The sequence below is a fragment of the Salvia miltiorrhiza genome, chromosome 7 (assembly GCF_028751815.1).
Source record: "Salvia miltiorrhiza cultivar Shanhuang (shh) chromosome 7, IMPLAD_Smil_shh, whole genome shotgun sequence".
Lineage (NCBI taxonomy): Eukaryota > Viridiplantae > Streptophyta > Magnoliopsida > Lamiales > Lamiaceae > Salvia > Salvia miltiorrhiza.
The window spans coordinates 27,554,706-27,574,280 of NC_080393.1; the positions used below are offsets into that span (position 1 = coordinate 27,554,706).

At 37.4% G+C, this 19,575-nt stretch overlaps 3 protein-coding genes across 3 annotated transcripts; 2 read left to right on the top strand and 1 right to left on the bottom strand.

Moving 5' to 3' along the window:
- Window positions 1-2,957: 2,957 nt before the first annotated feature.
- Window positions 2,958-5,310, top strand: LOC130995781 (uncharacterized). The gene is made up of 6 exons (XM_057921194.1): window positions 2,958-3,262; window positions 3,333-3,725; window positions 3,810-3,942; window positions 4,206-4,505; window positions 4,583-4,684; window positions 4,779-5,310. Exons 4-6 carry the CDS (start codon window positions 4,335-4,337, stop codon window positions 5,187-5,189), a joined length of 684 nt encoding a protein of 227 aa, XP_057777177.1. The 5' UTR covers window positions 2,958-3,262; window positions 3,333-3,725; window positions 3,810-3,942; window positions 4,206-4,334; the 3' UTR covers window positions 5,190-5,310.
- Window positions 5,311-14,292: 8,982 nt separating this feature from the next.
- Window positions 14,293-15,641, top strand: LOC130995783 (protein FEZ-like). Its single transcript, XM_057921195.1, has 3 exons — window positions 14,293-14,535; window positions 14,608-14,885; window positions 14,963-15,641. The coding sequence occupies exons 1-3, from the start codon at window positions 14,388-14,390 to the stop codon at window positions 15,518-15,520; spliced, it is 984 nt and encodes a 327-aa protein (XP_057777178.1). The 5' UTR covers window positions 14,293-14,387; the 3' UTR covers window positions 15,521-15,641.
- A 175-nt stretch (window positions 15,642-15,816) lies between these two features.
- LOC130995784 (60S ribosomal protein L34-like) lies at window positions 15,817-18,911 on the bottom strand. Its single transcript, XM_057921196.1, has 6 exons — window positions 18,766-18,911; window positions 18,126-18,239; window positions 17,042-17,157; window positions 16,850-16,929; window positions 16,202-16,311; window positions 15,817-16,114 (listed from the first exon to the last, which is right to left on the bottom strand). Exons 3-6 carry the CDS (start codon window positions 17,118-17,120, stop codon window positions 16,021-16,023), a joined length of 363 nt encoding a protein of 120 aa, XP_057777179.1. The 5' UTR covers window positions 17,121-17,157; window positions 18,126-18,239; window positions 18,766-18,911; the 3' UTR covers window positions 15,817-16,020.
- Window positions 18,912-19,575: the final 664 nt, after the last annotated feature.

Below are 19,575 nucleotides of genomic sequence, written 5' to 3' on the forward strand. Positions count from 1 at the left end.
TTTTGATATGAAATCAACTTACATTATAAATTAAGTATAAATTTTAAAAATAAATTAATACTTATTTTATTGTGATAGTATTCGATAGTTCATTAAAAGTATATATATATATAAATGATCCATTTTTGGACCAAATTAAGTATAAATTTTAAAATTCTAGATATATATAAATTCTAGATATATATTAAGTATCATTAAAATTTATACTTAATTTTCTTATTGGATCATTTGTGGCAAATATTACAACAATGACATACTTTTGGACCGCTTTAAAATTAAAATAAATAATTTCAATAAGAAAGATTAAACAATAAAGAGAATTTTGTGTAGGCATATTGATAAATATTCAAAACCCGACTATAATCTATATATTTATACTCATTCTAAGAGCATCCGCATTGGGCTACTCGATCGCCCCTACTCGAATAAGGTGGCGATCGAGTAGCCCAATGCAGCCTTTGTCTACTCGAGTATTACTCGATCTATTGAGTAGGCCTCATTTGATGAATTGTTAAGCGCGTTGAATTAAAAAAAAATTCGAAAAACCTGTTCCATTTAATATGATGACTGTTTTTGTATCATTGTTTTTATATTAAATTCGAAAAAATGACTGTTTTTGTAAAATGAGGCCGTGGTGGAATATTTTGGATAAATGATTGTTTTTGTATGATTGTTTTTATATTAAACCTATTTCCCTTATTTTATGATTGTTTTTGTATTTTAATCTAAAATTTCATGTTCTTCTATTTAAAAAAAAATTATTTGGGGAATTGCAAATTGGAATAGCCTTGGACTATTATTTAATTTGACATAAATTGTGTTATTTAAATTTGAGCAATTAAAATTAAATAATAAATATAAAAAACAAAACTAAAAAAATCAAGTAAGTTATCAAGTAATCCTAATGCGGCCTCCTTACTCAATGTAGTCCCCTCCTATCAAGTAAGCTATCAAGTAGGCTATCGAGTAGGCACCAATGCGGATGGCGGATGCTCTAAATATTTGTTTTAATTTTGAAGTGTAGGCTATCACACTATTTTGTTTAAAATGCTTGTACCCATCAAGAATGAAATAATCAATTTCAAAATTTCTTTTAATTAAAAATATCAATTATGAAATCTATCTCAACATGTTCCAAATTTTATCAATTTTATCATAACTCTAATAACTTAATCATGATATATGTGGTGTGGCGTAAGGTGATGTGTTATTTTGCTTCATGCATGCCTGACGAAATAACACGTCGTTCTTTGACATGCTACGTCACGATTCAATCGCCAATGATGAGCTTCAAAGATAAAATTAATTTAAAATTAAAATATTTGAATATATTTAATAAATTTTAGAAAGATGTAATAGAGAACCAATAAAATAAGTAAAAGTTGCTATAAATTCATAATTAACTTATTTTTAAATAATCCACTACAAAAAAACCTTATTTTTGCGACGGAATTAGAGACGGATCCCCAACACGGGTCGTCACGTACGACGGATTTTACGACAGAAATATAGGTTCGGTCGGGTCTGCTTTTGAGACGGAATTTAAGACGGAATTTCCGTCTCAAAATTCTAAAGACGGATATTTTCCGTCTTAAATTTTAATTTAGAATTAATAATAATAAATTTAAAAGTTAACGACAGATAATTTCCGTCTCAAAATTTATTTTAGAATTAATAATAATAATAATAAAATTAACGACAGATTATTTCCGTCTCAAAGATGAATTTAAAATTAATACTCCCTCCGTCCACTAATTCAAGGCCTTCTTTCCTTTTTAGGACGTCCACCAACTCAAGGCCTATCCATTTTTAGTAAGTTTTTATTTATATTTAATTGGTGGGTCCCAAAACAATACACTTTTTCTCCACTCAACTAATAAACAATACATTAATTGTGGGTCCTTTTCTCCACTCAACTAATAAAAATACACTTTTTCTTAAAATCCGTGTTTTGCTCCTTAGGTCATGAATTAGTGGACGGAGGGAGTAATAATTAAATTGAAATCTAACGACAGATTATTTCCGTCTCAAAATTTAGGGGGGTGTATTCGTTGTGGATTTTCACGGACTTTAAAAAGTCCATGGAATTTAAATTCCATGGAATTCACATAGATTCCAGACGACTTTCAAAGAATTCGTGGTTGGATTTCACCCCGATTTTCACTGATTTTTGAAGAATTTAGGGAATAATTATGGAATTGAAATCCATGATGCCAACGCCCGCTGAGTCCCAGCACCGCTGGAAACCTAGCGACCGCTGGGAATCCAGCGAGCGCTGGAAACCCAGCGAGCGCTGAGTTCCAGCGGGCGCTGGGTTCATTGTTATGAATATAACGCATCCGTGCAGCCTATGTAGAAAAGAGAAAACATTGACAACAATTATGTGTTTTCTTCATGTAAGACAATTCAACCAACAAATCATTATGTCTATACTCATCTAAAGTAGTCATATAGCAATTAGAGCAGTAATAGACAGAGACAAAACCTGCAATTTGATAGTGATGCCTCTTTCTCTCTCCAAGTCCATATTATTGAGAAACTGCTCCTTCATTTCTCTGCTCTCCACGGTGCCAGTTATCTGCTCTCAACGGTGGCTGAGTTCCAGCGGTCGCTGGCTTCTTGGCCGCGGTCGCTGGAACTCAGCGCTCGCTCAAAACTCCATGGATTTCAATTCTCGTGGTTCTTGGCCGGATTTCGTCATGTGTATTTTTTGGATGAAATCCATGAAAGTCATTCCGGATTTGAAGTCAATGGAATAACGAATACACCTAGATTTGTATGGATTTCAAAAAGTCTGAAACGAATACACCCAGATTTATATGGACTTTTAAAAGTCTTGAACGAATACTCCCAGATTTCTGCAGACTTTTAAAAGTCTGGAACGAATACACCACCCAGACTTTTAAAATCCATAGAAATCTATTAAACTCCACAACGAATACACCCCCCTTAATTTCAGCGCCAGATTTCTTTCTCCCTTCTCTCCACTTCTTTTTCCCTAAAATCCTAAATCCCTAAATTAATGGTGAACCCTACCGCCTCTAGCCACCCCATCGCCGTCCATTGCCTTCGCCGTTTACCGTCCTCCGCCTCCACCGGCTACTGCCGCTGAGGAACACCTTCGCAGCCCGCGCCGTCCGCCTTTACCTCCGCAACGTCTGCAATCTACAATTCAAGGCCATGGGAGATATCTACGAGAAGAAGAACCGAAAGCGCCCCTCCGTCGCCGCCGCAGCCTATTCTGTTTCGGCAGAAGTTAGAGGTATAATCTATTTACAATTTCTGTTACTTAAAGTTCAAATATGGCTTATTCCGTTCAATTTCTGTCCCAGCCTCCAATCGCCACTACCGCCTCGGCCCTCCCGCCTCATCCTTAGTCGTCGCCGGTCCTTCCCTGACCCCGTTGCAGCCTTCCTCTTCAGGTAAGTTTGTTGCCTCAATTTTGAGTAGTAGTACCGGCTGCAGTAAACCTTGTGTTATTTACCCTACTCTAATTTCGAAGCTTAGATGTGTATAAGTGAAGATATGCTTTATAAGGATTGCAATAAACTATTAAATCTGAATGGATTGACTTCAGAATTTCGATCCGCTGATTGTGCTCTATATTTTAGCTGATTTTGAATTAATTTATTCTGACGAGGGACTTCGTCATCACGAGTCTCGGCCAGTTCTTCAGGATCTGCGGCTGATGATGGTGGTCGTGTGGAGTTGACTTTCGGCGAGGGGTATGAAATTATTTAATTTTAACACTTACTATTTTATTTTGAAATTATTTAACTTTAACACTTATTGTTTTATGTTGGATTCAGGGACCTTATGTATCCATATCATGCCGTTCCAACCACAATCACAAACAGTTTTAAAACCAACATGGATCATGATGGCTGGACATGGAGAGCAGTGCCGGATGCAACGAAATAGGATTACTGGGCTGAATTTAAGGTTTAATTACTTATTGTTTTCAATTGTTTGTTGGGCTGTGTCCCTTAATTTTATGATAAATTTTAGTTAAGTTGATTTCAATTTGGTTTTGAATTGTTTGTTGAGCGGTGTCCCTTCATCTAATGATATATTTACTGAAGTTGATGATATTATGAATTATTTGGTATTGTTTTGGTTTGTTGGGTTGTGTCCCTTCATTTAATGATATATTCACTTTATTGAATTGGTATTGTTTTCGTTTGTTTGTTGGGTTATGCTTGCAGAAAGTGTATTGGTGGAAGGATGACCTCACTGATGAGGCGGTATACGCTAGGTGGTATGCCAGGGCTACTGTTCGTTATAAAGATATGATTTATAAAATGAAGAAGGGTAGACCTGAGCGACCTCCTTAGATGAGGCAGAATGTGTGGGAAAAGTGGTTAGAATATTGGAACAAGGATGAAGTGAAGGCTAAGGCAGCCAAAGCACAAAAGAATAGGATGTCTGAGCCTGATGGGCCTGGTACTGGTATTTCCATCCATAGAGGAGGGTCGAGAAATGCCCTACAGCATGCTGTAGTACTGGTAAGTTAGTATTAATTAAATACAACTTAAATTTCTTTAAATTTTTATTAACTATTATTAATTTGTTTGAACTGAAGAGAGAACAAGGAGTTCCAGCTGAAGAAGTGGACTGGAGTGTCTTCAATGTCTTGCATGCGAAGGCTGGAGAATTCACCTATCCCAGAGCTCGAGATGCATACGTATGAAATCCTTAAATTAAGTTATCACAAATTCATCTTTATGTATCTATACTTAATGATTAACTTATAAAGTTTTTATTAACTACAAAAACAGGCCCAAGTGACTGCCAAGGCTGCAGAGCTAGCTCAATCTCAGTCAAATGATGGCTCTGAGTCTCAGGAGGTAGACATGAACAGGTTACTACTGGATGCAGTTGGAGGCGTATCGGCCAAGAAGCGAGTTTTTGGGATTGGTTCACGTTCTCATGCTTACACCTCCACCTCTAGATCCAACCAAGGAGCCAGTTTTAGCTCACAGCCTCAGCTTGATGCAGTTTTAGCCGATAAGATGAAGGAGTACGAGGCTCAGATGCAGGCTAAGATGGAGGCTAGAGAGGCGCAGATACGAGATGAGGCACAAGCTAGAGAGGCTCAGATGCGTGCAGACGTACATGCACAGTTGCAGGCACAGCAAGCCGAGTTCATGAAGATGCTAGCTGAGATGAGGAATCTACCACCCCCTTGATTATGTTTGTTTTAGGAACTTGAATCTATTTTGCTAGGTGCTAACTTAACTAGAATTTGGATTGTTAGATACTTTGTTGATTATCGTTGACTATTTGGATTGTTGGATACTTTGTTGATTATCGTTGACTGTTGGTTACTATTTAAAGTTTATATATTATGTTGCATGATGAAAGTATTAGAATACAGGTAAATAATAGAATTTAAAAAAAATAAAAAAATGGCAATTTTAGCGACGGAAATTCCGTCTCAAAATAAAAAATAAAAAAATTCAAAAAAACGGAAAAAAAATCTAACGACGGAAATTCCGTCTCAAAAGAACGGCGGCGGCGCCGGAATATGATCGCCGAAAAATCTAACGACGGAATCCTTTCCGTCTCAACTAGAGACGAAATTTCCGTCTCAAAATTCGGTCAACACAGACGACCACCAGTCGGTTAGAGACGGAATTTCCGTGGCTATTCTTTTATTAAAATGCGATTTTATTAAAAAAGGAAAAGAAAAAAACCAAAGAAAATGAAAAATCCCTTGAAAGCACAAAGACGCAGACTAAGGGCACGAAACTCGAAAGGAGATCGTAAAACTAAAAAAGAGTAAACAAAAAACAACTCAATCAGGAAAATCTTCCATTTCATCCGACCAACGTCCATGAACAACATTATTCATTGCACGCATACTTGGACTATTGCTATGATCAACCACGAGGTCTGCCAGCTTGTAACCCATTTCCCCCGCATTCCTGAGACGACTTTTAATGCTACCTTCCGGAGCTGTATACACAGGCTCCTTGCTCATGCATTTTCCCGATCCCTTTGGACGACCACGACCTCGTTTTGGCTCAGAGAGCAACTGCATCCCTTGATTAACTTGCTCCTCTAACCGACTAATACGATTTGCAATATCCCGCGGAACAGGAGTGGACTGCCTATCAAAACCAACCACATGGCGATCCCCCGGCTGCTGAATAACCGGCGAAATAACCTGCTGACTCTCTACAGCCGCGGACTGCTGCTCCTCCAAACTACCAGCCTGTCCTCCAGCCTGTTGCCGTTCCGTAGTCTGTCTCCCAGCCATATGTATCTCATCAACAACTCCTCCACCCTCTCCTGGAGTATGAACTTCGTCGTCATCCGATTCATGAAAAACCTCTTCAACCTGTCCTTCCTCTAGTATACCTGAGCTATCTTTATCCAAATCAGGCCCTCGAATGTCCTCTTCTTGGTTGTCAAGAATCGCAAACCGATTTTGTTTCCCAACGTCAACCATCTCACGATGCGGTTTAGGCCTCCAGTTATTGCGTGGTTTAACATTCTGAAATTCATCACGATCTTTCGTATGCTTTTCCTCATTCACCGTATCCTTTTCCTCATTCACCACTACTGCTCGAGACACCTCTAATTTTTTAGTTTTCTTACACTTGTCCATTGTATGCCCCGTGATCATGCATTTGTAACAAAACAACGGAAGTTTCTCGAATCCAAACTCGACGTTAAAGGATTTGTCGGGACAATCAAAGAGAGCAAATTCCGGCAAAGGAAGGGCCAAATCAACCTCTATCAAAACTCGGGCATAATGCCCGAAAACTCCGGCCGCCGTATCCCCATCCACCTTAAGAGGCGTTCCAACAGCTTTCCCAATAGTCGTGATAATCTCAGTTGTCCAGTACTCCACGGGCAAACAATAAATGCGCGTCCACACCTGGCAAAAAGAAGAGATTTCTTTGTATGGATCAAAATGTCGAACCCATTCTCGAATTCTCAAGGCACCATACGGCAAATCCCAAACCGCACGTTGTTTCACTTTATCTTTTTCCTCAGCAGATGCAAAACGAAAAATATAGAAACCCTTGCTCATAGGAATTATTTGCCACTCAGAGGCAACGCTCCATAAAACTTGGAGCTCCAACCGAATCTCCTCAGTCAATTTAGGCTTATCGCCTTTGCGAAGATAAAGCCGCCCTATGACGGCATGCTCAAAATCTCTAACACGATGTTGATACATAGAAGCAGGAATTGAAATAGTAATAACCTCGCCATCAACGATCGGGTCAGGTGTATTGAGACGATGTACCAAAACATCAGGCCTACGGGTTCGAGACCTTGGACGAGAGATGTCCGCATAAGAACAACCATCCTTACCTGCAACAAAGGCGGCAATAGGAGTCTCTTGTTGACGACCTTCGCTGTGAAAGTTCGGAGACACCCTAGGCGACAGTTGGCGTCTATGGTTGGGCGAGGAAGAAGGCGAAGTAATGCTGCCATGGCTGGGCAAGGAAGCCCTAGGCGAGGGACCACGCCAGGGCTGGGAGAAATTAGAAGACACCGGTGGGAGGTTGAGGCCGGATTTGTCCGGAGTCGTCAGAAGATCGCCGCACGCAGACGCGGACGGAGAGACGCCGGACTTGTCCAGAGGCATCCGGTCATCGCGCTCTGCAGAAACAGCACCGCCGCTGGGGAGGGGAGGAAAGATCTCCATCGCTCCAGAAGAAGAGATGTGGCCGGACATCGAGCGGCCAGCGCCGTCGGATGGCTGCGGCGCAAGAGAGGACGCCGATCTGTTTTTCCAGCCGCCGATCTGTTTTGCAGAGGGTGGGAGGTTGAGGCCGGATTTGTCCGGAGTCGTAAGAAGATCGCCGCGCGCAGACGCAGACGGAGAGAAGCCGGACTTGTCCAAAGGCATCCGGTCATCGCGCTCTGCAGAAACAGCACCGCCGCTGGGGAGGGGAGGAAAGATCTCCATCGCTCCAGAAGGAGAGATGTGGCCGGACATCGAGCGGCCAGCGCCGTCGGATGCGGCGCAAGAGAGGCCGCCGATCTGTTTTTCCAGCCGCCGATCTGTTTTTTAGAGAGAAGAAATCTGCTGCTAAATATAGTCTGTCTTTAGATTTGTTTTTCCAGCCGCCGATCTGTTTTTCCGTGGCTATTCTGTCGTTAGATTTGAGACGGAAAACAAAATCTGTCGCTAGAGAATTTAGCGACCCCGTTTTCAGCGTCCCCGTCGTTCAGTCGCAGTTCTGTCGTAACCAGAATTTTGAGACGGAATGTTCAGGATTTTGAGACGGAATTTCCGTCGCTAGAATTAATTTTTTTTGTAGTGTTATATATCATGTTCAAAGTTGTGAATAGTTAAATTCAAATAACCAATAATTATATATATATATATATATATCACATACAAATAAATTTAAATTGATTTATTTTCCCTCATCTCCCTCAACTTTCTCTCAATCTCTCTCTTTGTTCTTCAATGGTTCCCAACTCCCCTGGTTATTTTTTCTCTAATTGAATTGGTGATCTTTCCAGTCCATACTACTAATTGGACATCTCGGCGGTGAATTGGGGCGACGAGCCTCAAGGCAAAGGTCACGGCTCGGCGGAACCACAACGTCCAACATCGAGAAAGGCGAAGACCTACAAGGAAAAAGTGTCGATTAGTGCAGGCGACAAGAGGGGTCGCCACATTGACACTCACGAGGAGACCGATTTCATCGCTCGTGTGTGAATCAAGGTGACCGGCGATGTCATCCGTGGTGTCAACCAAAAAACCCAAGCCTATTGGGAGAGAGTATTGGATCGTGTTAACGCCATGGTGGGCAGTTCATTTACCGTCTGTCAAATCAAATCGCATTGGGCCTATGTCACTACCGAGGTAAAGCTTTGGGAGGCTACATGGGTAGAAGCCATCGCCAAGTGGTCACTCCAACGACATGATCCGGGAAAAGGCGCAAACACTATACACATCGTGTAGCAAGGCCATTCCATTCGTATTTTAGTTTGTGTAATATAAATTTTCGTATTTTAAATTGATGTAGTTTTAATTTTAAGAATTGTGTTATTTAATTTTGTTATTTAAATTTATGTCATTTAAATTAAATGAAAAAGTTAAAAATCAAAACTAATTCTATAGAGTCAACAGTCTAAAAAAAATAAATTCTAGAGAGTCAGCAGGATGAATCAAGCCAATGGCCCAATATAGCCCTTGACTCATAAGTGATCTTGGATGGGTGATTCTATTCATAGCCCCCATTTTACTTTTTATAACCCCCATTAATTAAAAATAATTAAAATTTTATTATTTTATCTTATAATTCATAATTTTAAATTAAATTAAATTTATAATAAATTAACAATTTTATTTAAATAAATTTAAAAAAACACGTATAAAATATTTATAACAGCCACCAAAAGATGGGCCAATCAGTCTTCAAAAGGACCGCTGCCGCTGCAGCCTCGGACGCTGCCACCGATTACTAGGCACCTGAAACATCTTTTGCTTTCTTCAAAGGTTTATTTTTGTTCTTTTGATTACAAAGAAAATAGAAATTGTCTTTGGTGGAAATTTGTGAATTTGTGGGGATTGGGTTTGTGCTGGCCGTAGTGACGTAAGGCAAAGCACGGGAAGAGTCGAATTTGTACTACCCAAACGATGGTGAGTGGCTTCCAAGTTTCGCACTATTATTTCCCAGTGTCATAGGCGGCAGCGGCGGCTTCAATTTCATTTTCGTCGACAAAGGTGCCATTTACATTTCTTGGTGTTGTAGATTTGTAATTGGAGGCTATACAGTTATTCCTTTACATTATTTAAATAAAAATATTAATTTAGCATATTTAGTTTTATTTGAAGATATGAAATATAGAATAAAATAATAAAGTTTTAATTATTTTAATTATCATTATTAAATAAGGGGTTATAAAGAGTAATATGGGGGCTATGAATAGAATCACCCATCTTGAATTATGAATGAGTTAAAGCTTGATTCAACAAATATGGATACTCTTAGTAATAGTAATTACAGCCATCCGCTAGTGCAAACGGTCGTATAAAGAGTTTTCGCAATTTAAATTTAATTAGTTGTGACGTACGTATCAAAGTCATATGTTTTCATGTTTTAAAAATTAGTCATGCTTATAGTCATAAATAAGAGTCATTCGAATCAAATATATTGATTTTCTTGTCCCTCTCTCTCACATATATTTCTTTGACTTGATTCGATTCGACTCATTTACACTCTTAAAATTAAATATGTATTTCAACATCAATGTTTTTCATTTATTCGTGTAGAGATTATAGATAGACTACACACACTTTAAATCTACACACAATTTTGAAACAAAGAACCAAGATGCATTGACATATATATATACCATTTTCTTTACACCAAGTCGAGCTCACAAGTTAGCGACATTTTCTGGTTAGTTTAGTTTCACTTTCTTCTTCTTTTTTTCTCCTTTTACTTTTGTTTTTTCTTTGAAATGTGGAATGCAGGGAGGGGGTAAAATGGATTTGACCTTGCGTTGGCTATCAATTATCAGTTGTGTCACATTTAAAACTGTAATATCACTAAGCATTTAAAATTTTCACTCGAATTCATGCTTTAAATGATATAACAAAAGTCTAGGATGCTTTGGGTTGAAATCTGAAAAAATTGGGACACGTATTTTCACATTGCACGATTGGGAAACAAAAATCTAGGTCAAAACAATCAAATGAGAATGGAACAAAACGAGGTTTAGGTTTCTGGAATTGCTACATCTCCATTTAATTGAGCACATTCAAGGCATGGAATTATGGAAACAATAAATTTATGCAGCCACATTATGGCCACCCACACACTAGTATAATAAGGAAAATCTAGATTTATTTAATTTATTTTTTAAAATAAAAATAGGATTTAGTTATTTTATTATATTCTCTACATTATACTTATTTTTTTTAATTTTTTTATATTTTTATTTTTAATTTATTTTTTAATAAAAATAAAAAAGTTACCAAAAAATTACAAAAAAATAATTACAGTGTAGAGACTATGATAAGATAACTAAATCTTATTTTTATTTTTAAAAATAAGCTAAATGAATTAAATTATTTTTTATTTAGGTAAATTGTGGGTGGCCACAATGTGGCTGTCAATGTGACTGTTTAGCATTACTCTTATGGAAAAACTTTGGTACGAGAAAACTATACTAAAATATGAGTACTGCTATTTGGATTAAATTGATTCGAATGAAATCCACTTTTTTCATAGAATTCAAATATAAAAAGACAACAGTAGCCTATACATTTTGGAAAGGGGCAGACTAAAATATACCCATTTTGAAAAATAAAATCTGAAAAATATTCACATTTTATAAAATATATGTATACTATTTAGGAATTTTTTACTCTTATGTCGAGCATTAATTTATTTTACACTGATGCTTGATTCACAATGATCGAGTATATCGAGCATTAGAGTATTTTTTTAAGAATGCTCCACTCGCAATGATCGAGCATGTCGAGCATTGGTGTATTTACTACTAATGCGCAACCTCAAGTATGTCGAGCATTAATATATATATCACAAATACATTAATACTCGACATAAGCATGTCGAGCATTAGTGCATTTACCACTAATGCAGTAATGCTCGACTTGCATTGGTTGAGCATGCGAGCAAAGTTTGCGATTTAAGTAAGGGCAACTTTGTTATTCTAAGCTCAAAATGAGTAGTTTTTATAGTTTTTTTCATAGTGATATTTTTTTATTTTTTATCTTTGAGAATAGGTAAAAGCAATCATTAATTTTTTTTTTAGACGTAAAAAACTAATTCATTTAATAGAAAGAGAAAGTAATTCAAATTTGAAACATGAATATATGATAAGGATTATTTAGGTAAAATATTTTTTCATTTTTATTACTCCTATATTGCCTAAATTATCCTATTGATCCGGATCAGTTTGAACTCTTAGTCTTTAATTACTAGTTGTTCTACTTTGAAAAATGGGGTTCCATTTTTGCTAGAAATTCAATCTTTTATGATTTGGGTATTTGAGAAAAGTTAAAAATTAAAAACCCATGTTAAGAAGCAAGAAAATTAAAAATTTGAGGAAACCCATGTCCTGCATTTCCAAAAGGGCTACGCTATCCGAGATAATTGACTTCTGCTTACCAAACTGAAACAGCCCCCTTCTTCGCCTATACTTTATTCCTAATATTTTTCAAAAAGTCAGTCCAAGCAAATGTGTGTAAAATAATTAAGTTTGGAATAAGTTGTTAATTTTTTTTTTTTTTTGATCAGTAAAGTAAAAATTTTATTAAAAGAAAAGGGATCAAGGCATCAGGAATGCCAATCAAAACAACAAAACAAGTTTGAAGTCTTTGGAACACCAAGAAGTAAATGTAATTCCTAACTCCACGATTTTGTAGGCCTCGTTCCAACTCCAAAGTCTCCCCTTAATCTGTAAAACAAGTTTATCAATATCCCAAGCCTTGTCCCGAAAACGACTACCATTCCTGCTTTCCCAGAGCAACCACACTGTTCCCACCCACAAAGCTTTAAGCAGTCTTCTTTCTCTCTTCTTTTTTCCAGCCGCAATGAAAGAAATGAAGTGTTGAAAAATACCTCTCGGATTTGCCGTTTTGATGTCAAGCCATTGAAAGATCTGGTCCCACACCGCCGCTGCTTTCGGACAATAGAGGAACAGGTGTTCCGTCGTTTCCTCACTAGAAACACAGGCATTGCACCATCTCTCCTCCACGCTGATCTGGACATTTCTTCTACTCAGATTATCACATGTTGCCAATCTGTTTCTAAGACATCTCCATGCCGTCACCTTGGCTTTATTTGGTGTTGGGGCCTTCCAAACCTTTGCCATCTCCAAAGGTAAAACTTGTTGCTCCTCTCTTGTTTTTGCCACAATTTCATATGCCGACTTGATTGTGAAGCATCCATCTGGTGTCGCCTTCCAGTTCCATCCGTCTATTACATCTACACAAGGAACAAAATCAGCTATAACCAACTGGAGATCCTCCGCAAACCCTTTCTCCCTCTCCCTTAACTCCCTCCTCCACTCCACCCTCCACACAAGTTGTTAAATATTTATAGCAGATATATTTGTTTGTCATATTCATTTTGGAAGGGGATAGTCCAATTAACGCTTCATCTTTGCTTACTCACCGACAATTAACATTGCTTTTCCTAAACAGTGGATACTTGTTTATACTAATTAAATCATGTATATTAATTTCTGGAGTAATTTTCCTTCACAATCACAAGTATACAAACTACCACTATTTTCGCAACATTAAGAAGAATTTAATTAAAAGGGTGAGTGATATAGATTTAGATGTTCAACGTTCATAAACATTGAGTGCTTTTATTTTCATAATCACAAGTATATAGACAAACACTATCTTCATTTCTCATACTTTTATTTACATAAATCTCGAGAAAAAAATGTTTGAATTGGAACACACACACACATAGAGCTATTGATATGAGAAGATTTGAAAATATGATTTTACGAATCAGATAGGAAAACCACCTTACAGTACTTCATTTTTGTATTTATTATTATTCATATTATTGTTGGTTGTGGGAAATTTATTTCTCAACTTAACCATAAATGGGCAAAACAAGACAGCACAGTCGTCGGATAAATGATATTACCTTAATAAATTTCTCCAGAAATTACTCAAACCTTTTCATATGGGAATTAAGGCACTTGTTAATTTGTTGACCCAATAATGTCAAGACCTAAAACTAAAGAAAATGGAGGATCGATGTCAAAAATATAAATACGTTTCTGAGAAAACCCTAAGTGAGATTAATTATAACAAAGAGCATCTTTGATTAGTCAAAATCTGACACAGTCAGTGGAATAGAAGCTTATAGGAATGGAATAGAAGATTGGATCCTGAGACATTTATTTTATTTTTTTAAAATTAAACTAAGCTCTCAGACTATAGTCTCTCATCACACAATTTAATTTGTTGAATATAATTTGAAGCCTTTCTGCATCGGGAGTGGGTCACTTGGTCGTCCACATTTTTCAAATCAAATTTCCAACATTAGTATATACTTTAGAAGCTTGCTTTGTCCACTTCACACATTAAATTAAATACACTTTAACTATAAGATTAGGCATATTGAAGATTAATAAACAGTGTGATATTCAAATCTCCATGAGCACTGATTTGGTGGCTTGCTTCTTGAGATTCCTTATTTTGTACTCAAACAGTCACATACGTATTTTGTTGAGTTGATACTTAATTAATTTGGTACATAAAGAATTAGAATTAGGGAATTAAAGTGAGGCAGAAAAGGCGGCTGAAGGTTCGGAGGCAAAGTCCTCCTCGGGGAGCAACCCATGCCTCCATATTAACTCACCATTTTCATTGTTACTCTTCACTTCATCATCGCCTTAATTCTTGTTTTGTTATGGAGGAGCTGCCAGGGTTCAGATTCCACCCAACTGATGAAGAGCTCGTAGGGTTTTATCTCACTAGGAAGATTCTCCACAGACCTCTCTCTATCGAGCTCATCAAGCAGATCGACATCTACAAATACGACCCATGGGATCTTCCTAGTATGTACTATTCATTTGACTAAATAAATGTGCAATCTGCATGCATCTAATCTAATGTGTTTTAACCTGCAGAGTTAGCTACAAATGGAGAGAAGGAATGGTATTTCTACTGCCCAAGAGACCGCAAGTACAGAAACAGCACACGGCCTAACCGCGTAACGGGCTCCGGTTTCTGGAAGGCCACCGGAACAGACCGCCCCATCTACTCTTCCCACACCACTAAATGCATTGGCTTGAAAAAGTCCCTTGTTTTCTACAAAGGGAAAGCCGCCAAAGGGATCAAAACTGACTGGATGATGCATGAGTTCCGCCTTCCCTCTCTCTCTCCTTCTTCAACTATCCCAATAAATGTATGCATCACCTTTCATCTTCATATACATGAGTTTAATTTGGATATAAGTAGTAATGTGTTTTTCTCTTCTTTCAGGAATCATGGGCGATATGTCGGATTTTCAAGAAAGCTAACTCCAACACAAGGAGGGCTCTCTCCCTCTCTCATTCTTGGCCTAATCCCATTCTTGACACTACTGAATCTCATATCATCAACCCTCTTAACAACACCCCAACAATCTCATCCTCCCTTCAATTTGGTTTCTCCAATGACTTTCAACACTCATCCTTCTCCCCCCCATATTTTAAACCAGAAGATCACGCGATTTCTTGCATTGAAACTACCACACCTGCCTCAAGATGTCATGTTGTGAGTGATGCTACTTCCTTGTTGCTGGACATGTCAACGTCCATACTAGGGGGAGATTTTGGGGCGGATACCGCGGGTTTGAGTGCCTCCTCGTTCAATGGCTTCTTAGGAACGCCTGAGGATTTGCAGAGGAATCTTGTTGAGGAAGCAGTGAATATGGGACAAGTAGATGAGCAATGGATGGAATTTCCTTATGGTTTTCCACCGAATTTGATGTGGGATTCATCGTCTCCCTATCCGTCTCATTTATCCACTACCTATTCGACTAACAAGTGCTATACTTGAGCACACACTAATTTTGGTTTCTAGATTCTTGTTTTTGTATTAGTTTAGTTTTTCTCTTTTACCTTTCTTTAGAATATTGTGATCTGATATTGATGTACAAATGCGATTACCACTTCAAGTTTATTGCTCTTTAGATGTCTCTGCTGCTTATACTTGCTTGGTTCAGTTAGTTTTTGATTTAGTAAATAGTAATTCCTAATGATACCTTCCCTTGATGAAATATTCGGTCAAATTTGCTCATCAGTCATCACCTTTGTATTACCTTCACCACAAACAAAATAATACTAATAAGAATGTAAAACGCAATAGTAATTACTAATTAATTGGAATTAAGATTAAGGCATTACAAAAAGTTAATCGCCATCAAAATGCTAGAGATATTTTGACAAACTGAAGATCACAATAGATGTCATTTCCAAAAATCCAGAGAAACGACAAGGTTTAAAAAATCTGAGTAAAACCCCAAACTTCCTCAAAACTAATGGTTCCCAAAAGTATCTTCAGCTCTTAGAGGCAAGCTTTTCCTTGGTCTTCTGTATCTTCAACACCTTCTTCACGATCTTCTGCTCTTCCACCAAGAAAGCTCTAATGATCCTAACAGTAGAAGAAAGAGAATTTGAAAATCAATGAGAAAAGCTCAAGAAAAAACAAGCACGACAAAACACACATCAAGAGACCAACCTCTCCCTCACAGCTACACCAGATAGCACTCCACCATAGGCACGGTTGACAGTCCTACGATTTCTGGGCAATCTAGACCTCCTGTACTCGGCTGGTCTCAAGTGAGGAATCTGGTTGTACCAAAATATTAGTGATGATCACAATATATGAATAATGTGGAAATGGACATAATCAGTCACCACATTTTAGTCATATTTCCTTAGCAATTCCATATTTAAAAGCCTTAGTTGTAGTAACATCACATTCGCATTCACAATTATTTTTACCATTTTCAATAAACCACTACATCTTCAAAGTACTTATTCGATACATCTTTAAAATAAACAATCCCAGCCCCTCAAGATTAAGTATTGGTTTGACCCAAAAATGGAGGTACTTGATCAAGAAACTATATTTTGGGAGAAAATATATCACCATGAATCTTAGTTTGCAATGCTCTGTAACAATTTCAAAGTCATTAAACTGACATTGACTATCCAAATGAAATAAAATAGCCAATGATAACATATCATCTTTGCATAAAAGAGATAAGCCCAGATATAGCAACTACACAAAATGGATCCGCTTTAGGCATAATTCCAACTACATTTTAGCCAGAAAACATAAATAGAAATAGATAGAAACATAAAATTGGTGCAGAAAACTCACCCCCTGGATCCTCTTTCCAGTAACAGGGCACTTGGGACCACTTGCACGCTTCTTGGTGCTCTGATACACTAGCTTCCCTCCTATTTTTTCCACAAAATCATAAAATGCAAAATCCCCCAAAATTTAAATCTATTAACGTAGAAACAGACTGAATTAGAAATAGCGCAGGAGAGGTTTTGTGAGGATAATTACCGGGAGTTTTGACGACTCGATGCTGATTAGATTTCGTTGCGTAGCTATGTCGCTTCCTGTATGTCAGCCGCTGCACCATGGTTCCGGCTTCGGGTTTTTGCTGCGCAAAAATGGTTCTACACCGACAGAGAGACAGAGTTTTAATCAAGCCCTAGATTGTACGGCTGAGATGAAACTTTACGCTTTTGGAATATACGAACGAGATTCATTCCATTTCCTTCGCTAAGCCCATTGGGCTCAGGTTCAATACGTCCAATATCACATCGTAATTAATAGGAAGAAAACTAAATCCTACTGTTTACTTTTTATACCTCTAGTTGACTTGAATGATAATATATATTTATTCACTCTTCATAACATGACATTATCTCTTTGCCAAGAGCAAAAATATTTCTAGAAAGTGTATACCATCAGCTTGAATTTTTTATTATGTAAAAGCAAACCATGCATAAGGTGATAAATGAAGCTTATGACTTCCTTATACCTCAAAACAAACACACCCTTGCTAAATAATTAATTTCTTTATAATTGCAAACAGTTGGAGAAATTTAAGGTAAAAGAATCGAATACATGAGCTAATATAATTACGAATTTAAAGGGTATCATGTAATTGCATTTTAATGTTGAAAGTATGACATTAACATATAATGAAAGCTTTTTTTGGGGGATCATAATGAGCTTTCACAAAACAATCAATGGGAAAGCGAGAAATGTAATTACATGAAACAAGTCCGTAAATGAGTTTAGCTCATCAACAAACATTGAGGCATAAGATTCCACAAACCTAATGCATGATCAAGCAGAAAATAGCGACGAGTCATTTCAATGGCAAAAAGAATCCTGAAAATACACGATACAATTTTCTCTTAATTCCTCTGATAAATTGCTTTCAAAATTATATGAGCCTCTGCCTCAGCATGAGGGCTTTTCCTTGGCTTTCTGTATCTTAAAAACCTTCTTCACAATCTTTTGCTCTTCAACCAAGAAAGCTCTAATAAATATGAGGAAAATAATGTTTTTAAACTTGAGCAAAGTTGTCGACAAACAAACATTTAATGGACATTAAAATGCATAAAACACCAACCTCTCCCTCACAGCAGCACTGGATAAGACTCCACCATAGGCACAATTCGCAGTTGTACGATTCTGGGATAATCTAGACCTCTTGTACTCAGCAGGTCTCAAGTCAGGAATCTACCTGCATTTGAACAATATGTACAAAGCTCAGCATTAATCATGTTGAAATTCACAGCAAAGAGGTATTCAAGTTACTGATATACAATATGCATGCATTGTAAATTTGTACATCAAAGTAATAACTTATATAGATTATATATACTTCCAAACAACATTAGACTCATCGTCTCAAACATATGATAATTTGAGTAGAATCATTAAAATACACATTTCAATTCAAGGCAAGACATAGAATCTTGTATTGGGCAATCGCATATTTAACAATGTAGGGCCAACAAATTAAGCTACAATGCTGCATAACTTGTGATTAATTAAAACCTCTTTGAAACAAATATACATCACATTACATAAATCCCCTTGGATTGTGTTTCCAGTGACAGGGCTCTCTTATTGGTGGTCTGGTAAACTAGTTTCCCTCCTATACTTCACACTGCATCAATCACACGCCAAAGCCAATCGATCTTCATACATAATCAACTTAGAAATTAATTGAGCTGTAACAAACACAATCGAGTCGAGCAATTTACCGGGAGTTTTGACGATGCGGTGGTGATTGGTTCCTGTAGGTCAGCCGCTGCACCATTTTCCCACGTGAATCTCGTCTTCTGCTACTTGAGAGCTTAGGAAGACGGCTTGAGCATTAACCCCTTACCACTTTGTTTCTATTTCGATTGGCTCGTCTTCGTCTACGTCAATAGCAGCTTAAATAGATTGGGCTCCTTTACATTTAGCCCAACAGATTCAGGCCTTAAACCTCTGGAAAAATATCACAATTTAAAATTATATCATCATATGGAGTTGGGTAATTTTATACATAACCCTCAAATTTCTCATTATAGTCCCTTATTAAAAAATATAATTAAAATATTAATAAATATACATTTTTACTCCTATATCTCTAAATTCAAAATTTCAATAATTAATCCCACAAATGTTACCATTACAAATAATATGTATAACCTCGTTTCCGTAAAAGAAATTGTATAGCCCCCACACTTGAAGGGGAAAAAACAAAAAAAAAAAATGCCACTTCAACGATTAATCATAACTTTGGTCATATTTTGCTAAAATTGAGCGATACATAATTCTTTGGAAGGGGGCTATACATATGTTGTAGTTTACCTAAGATGCACTCTCTCTCTCTGACGCTATCGTTGCCTTGACAGCGGTGTCGTTGGTGGAGGTCGGCACCCTGTCTCTCCCTTAACATCTATCTCCTTTTTTTACCTTCTCTCTCGTCCCCTCGCAGAAGTTCGCCCCTCGTCATCCACCTCTCGCTGCTCAGCTATGAGCCGTCTCCTACTCCGGCGAGCAGCTGTCGTGTCCACGCCCTTCAC

Bases quoted from the DNA above. Each gene is read 5' to 3' on its own strand.
- LOC130995781 (XM_057921194.1), top strand. From the start codon at position 4,335: ATGAGGCAGAATGTGTGGGAAAAGTGGTTAGAATATTGGAACAAGGAT. The intron at 4,506-4,582 runs GTAAGTTAGTAT...TTTGAACTGAAG, and splicing joins TACAGCATGCTGTAGTACTG to AGAGAACAAGGAGTTCCAGC. The intron at 4,685-4,778 runs GTATGAAATCCT...CTACAAAAACAG, and splicing joins CCAGAGCTCGAGATGCATAC to GCCCAAGTGACTGCCAAGGC.
- LOC130995783 (XM_057921195.1), top strand. From the start codon at position 14,388: ATGGAGGAGCTGCCAGGGTTCAGATTCCACCCAACTGATGAAGAGCTC. The intron at 14,536-14,607 runs GTATGTACTATT...TTTAACCTGCAG, and splicing joins CGACCCATGGGATCTTCCTA to AGTTAGCTACAAATGGAGAG. The intron at 14,886-14,962 runs GTATGCATCACC...CTCTTCTTTCAG, and splicing joins CTTCAACTATCCCAATAAAT to GAATCATGGGCGATATGTCG.
- LOC130995784 (XM_057921196.1), bottom strand. From the start codon at position 17,120: ATGGTGCAGCGGCTGACATACAGGAAGCGACATAGCTACGCAACGAAA. The intron at 16,930-17,041 runs GTAATTATCCTC...TGGAAAAAATAG, and splicing joins TCGAGTCGTCAAAACTCCCG to GAGGGAAGCTAGTGTATCAG. The intron at 16,115-16,201 runs GTTGGTCTCTTG...TTCTACTGTTAG, and splicing joins GGTGTAGCTGTGAGGGAGAG to GATCATTAGAGCTTTCTTGG.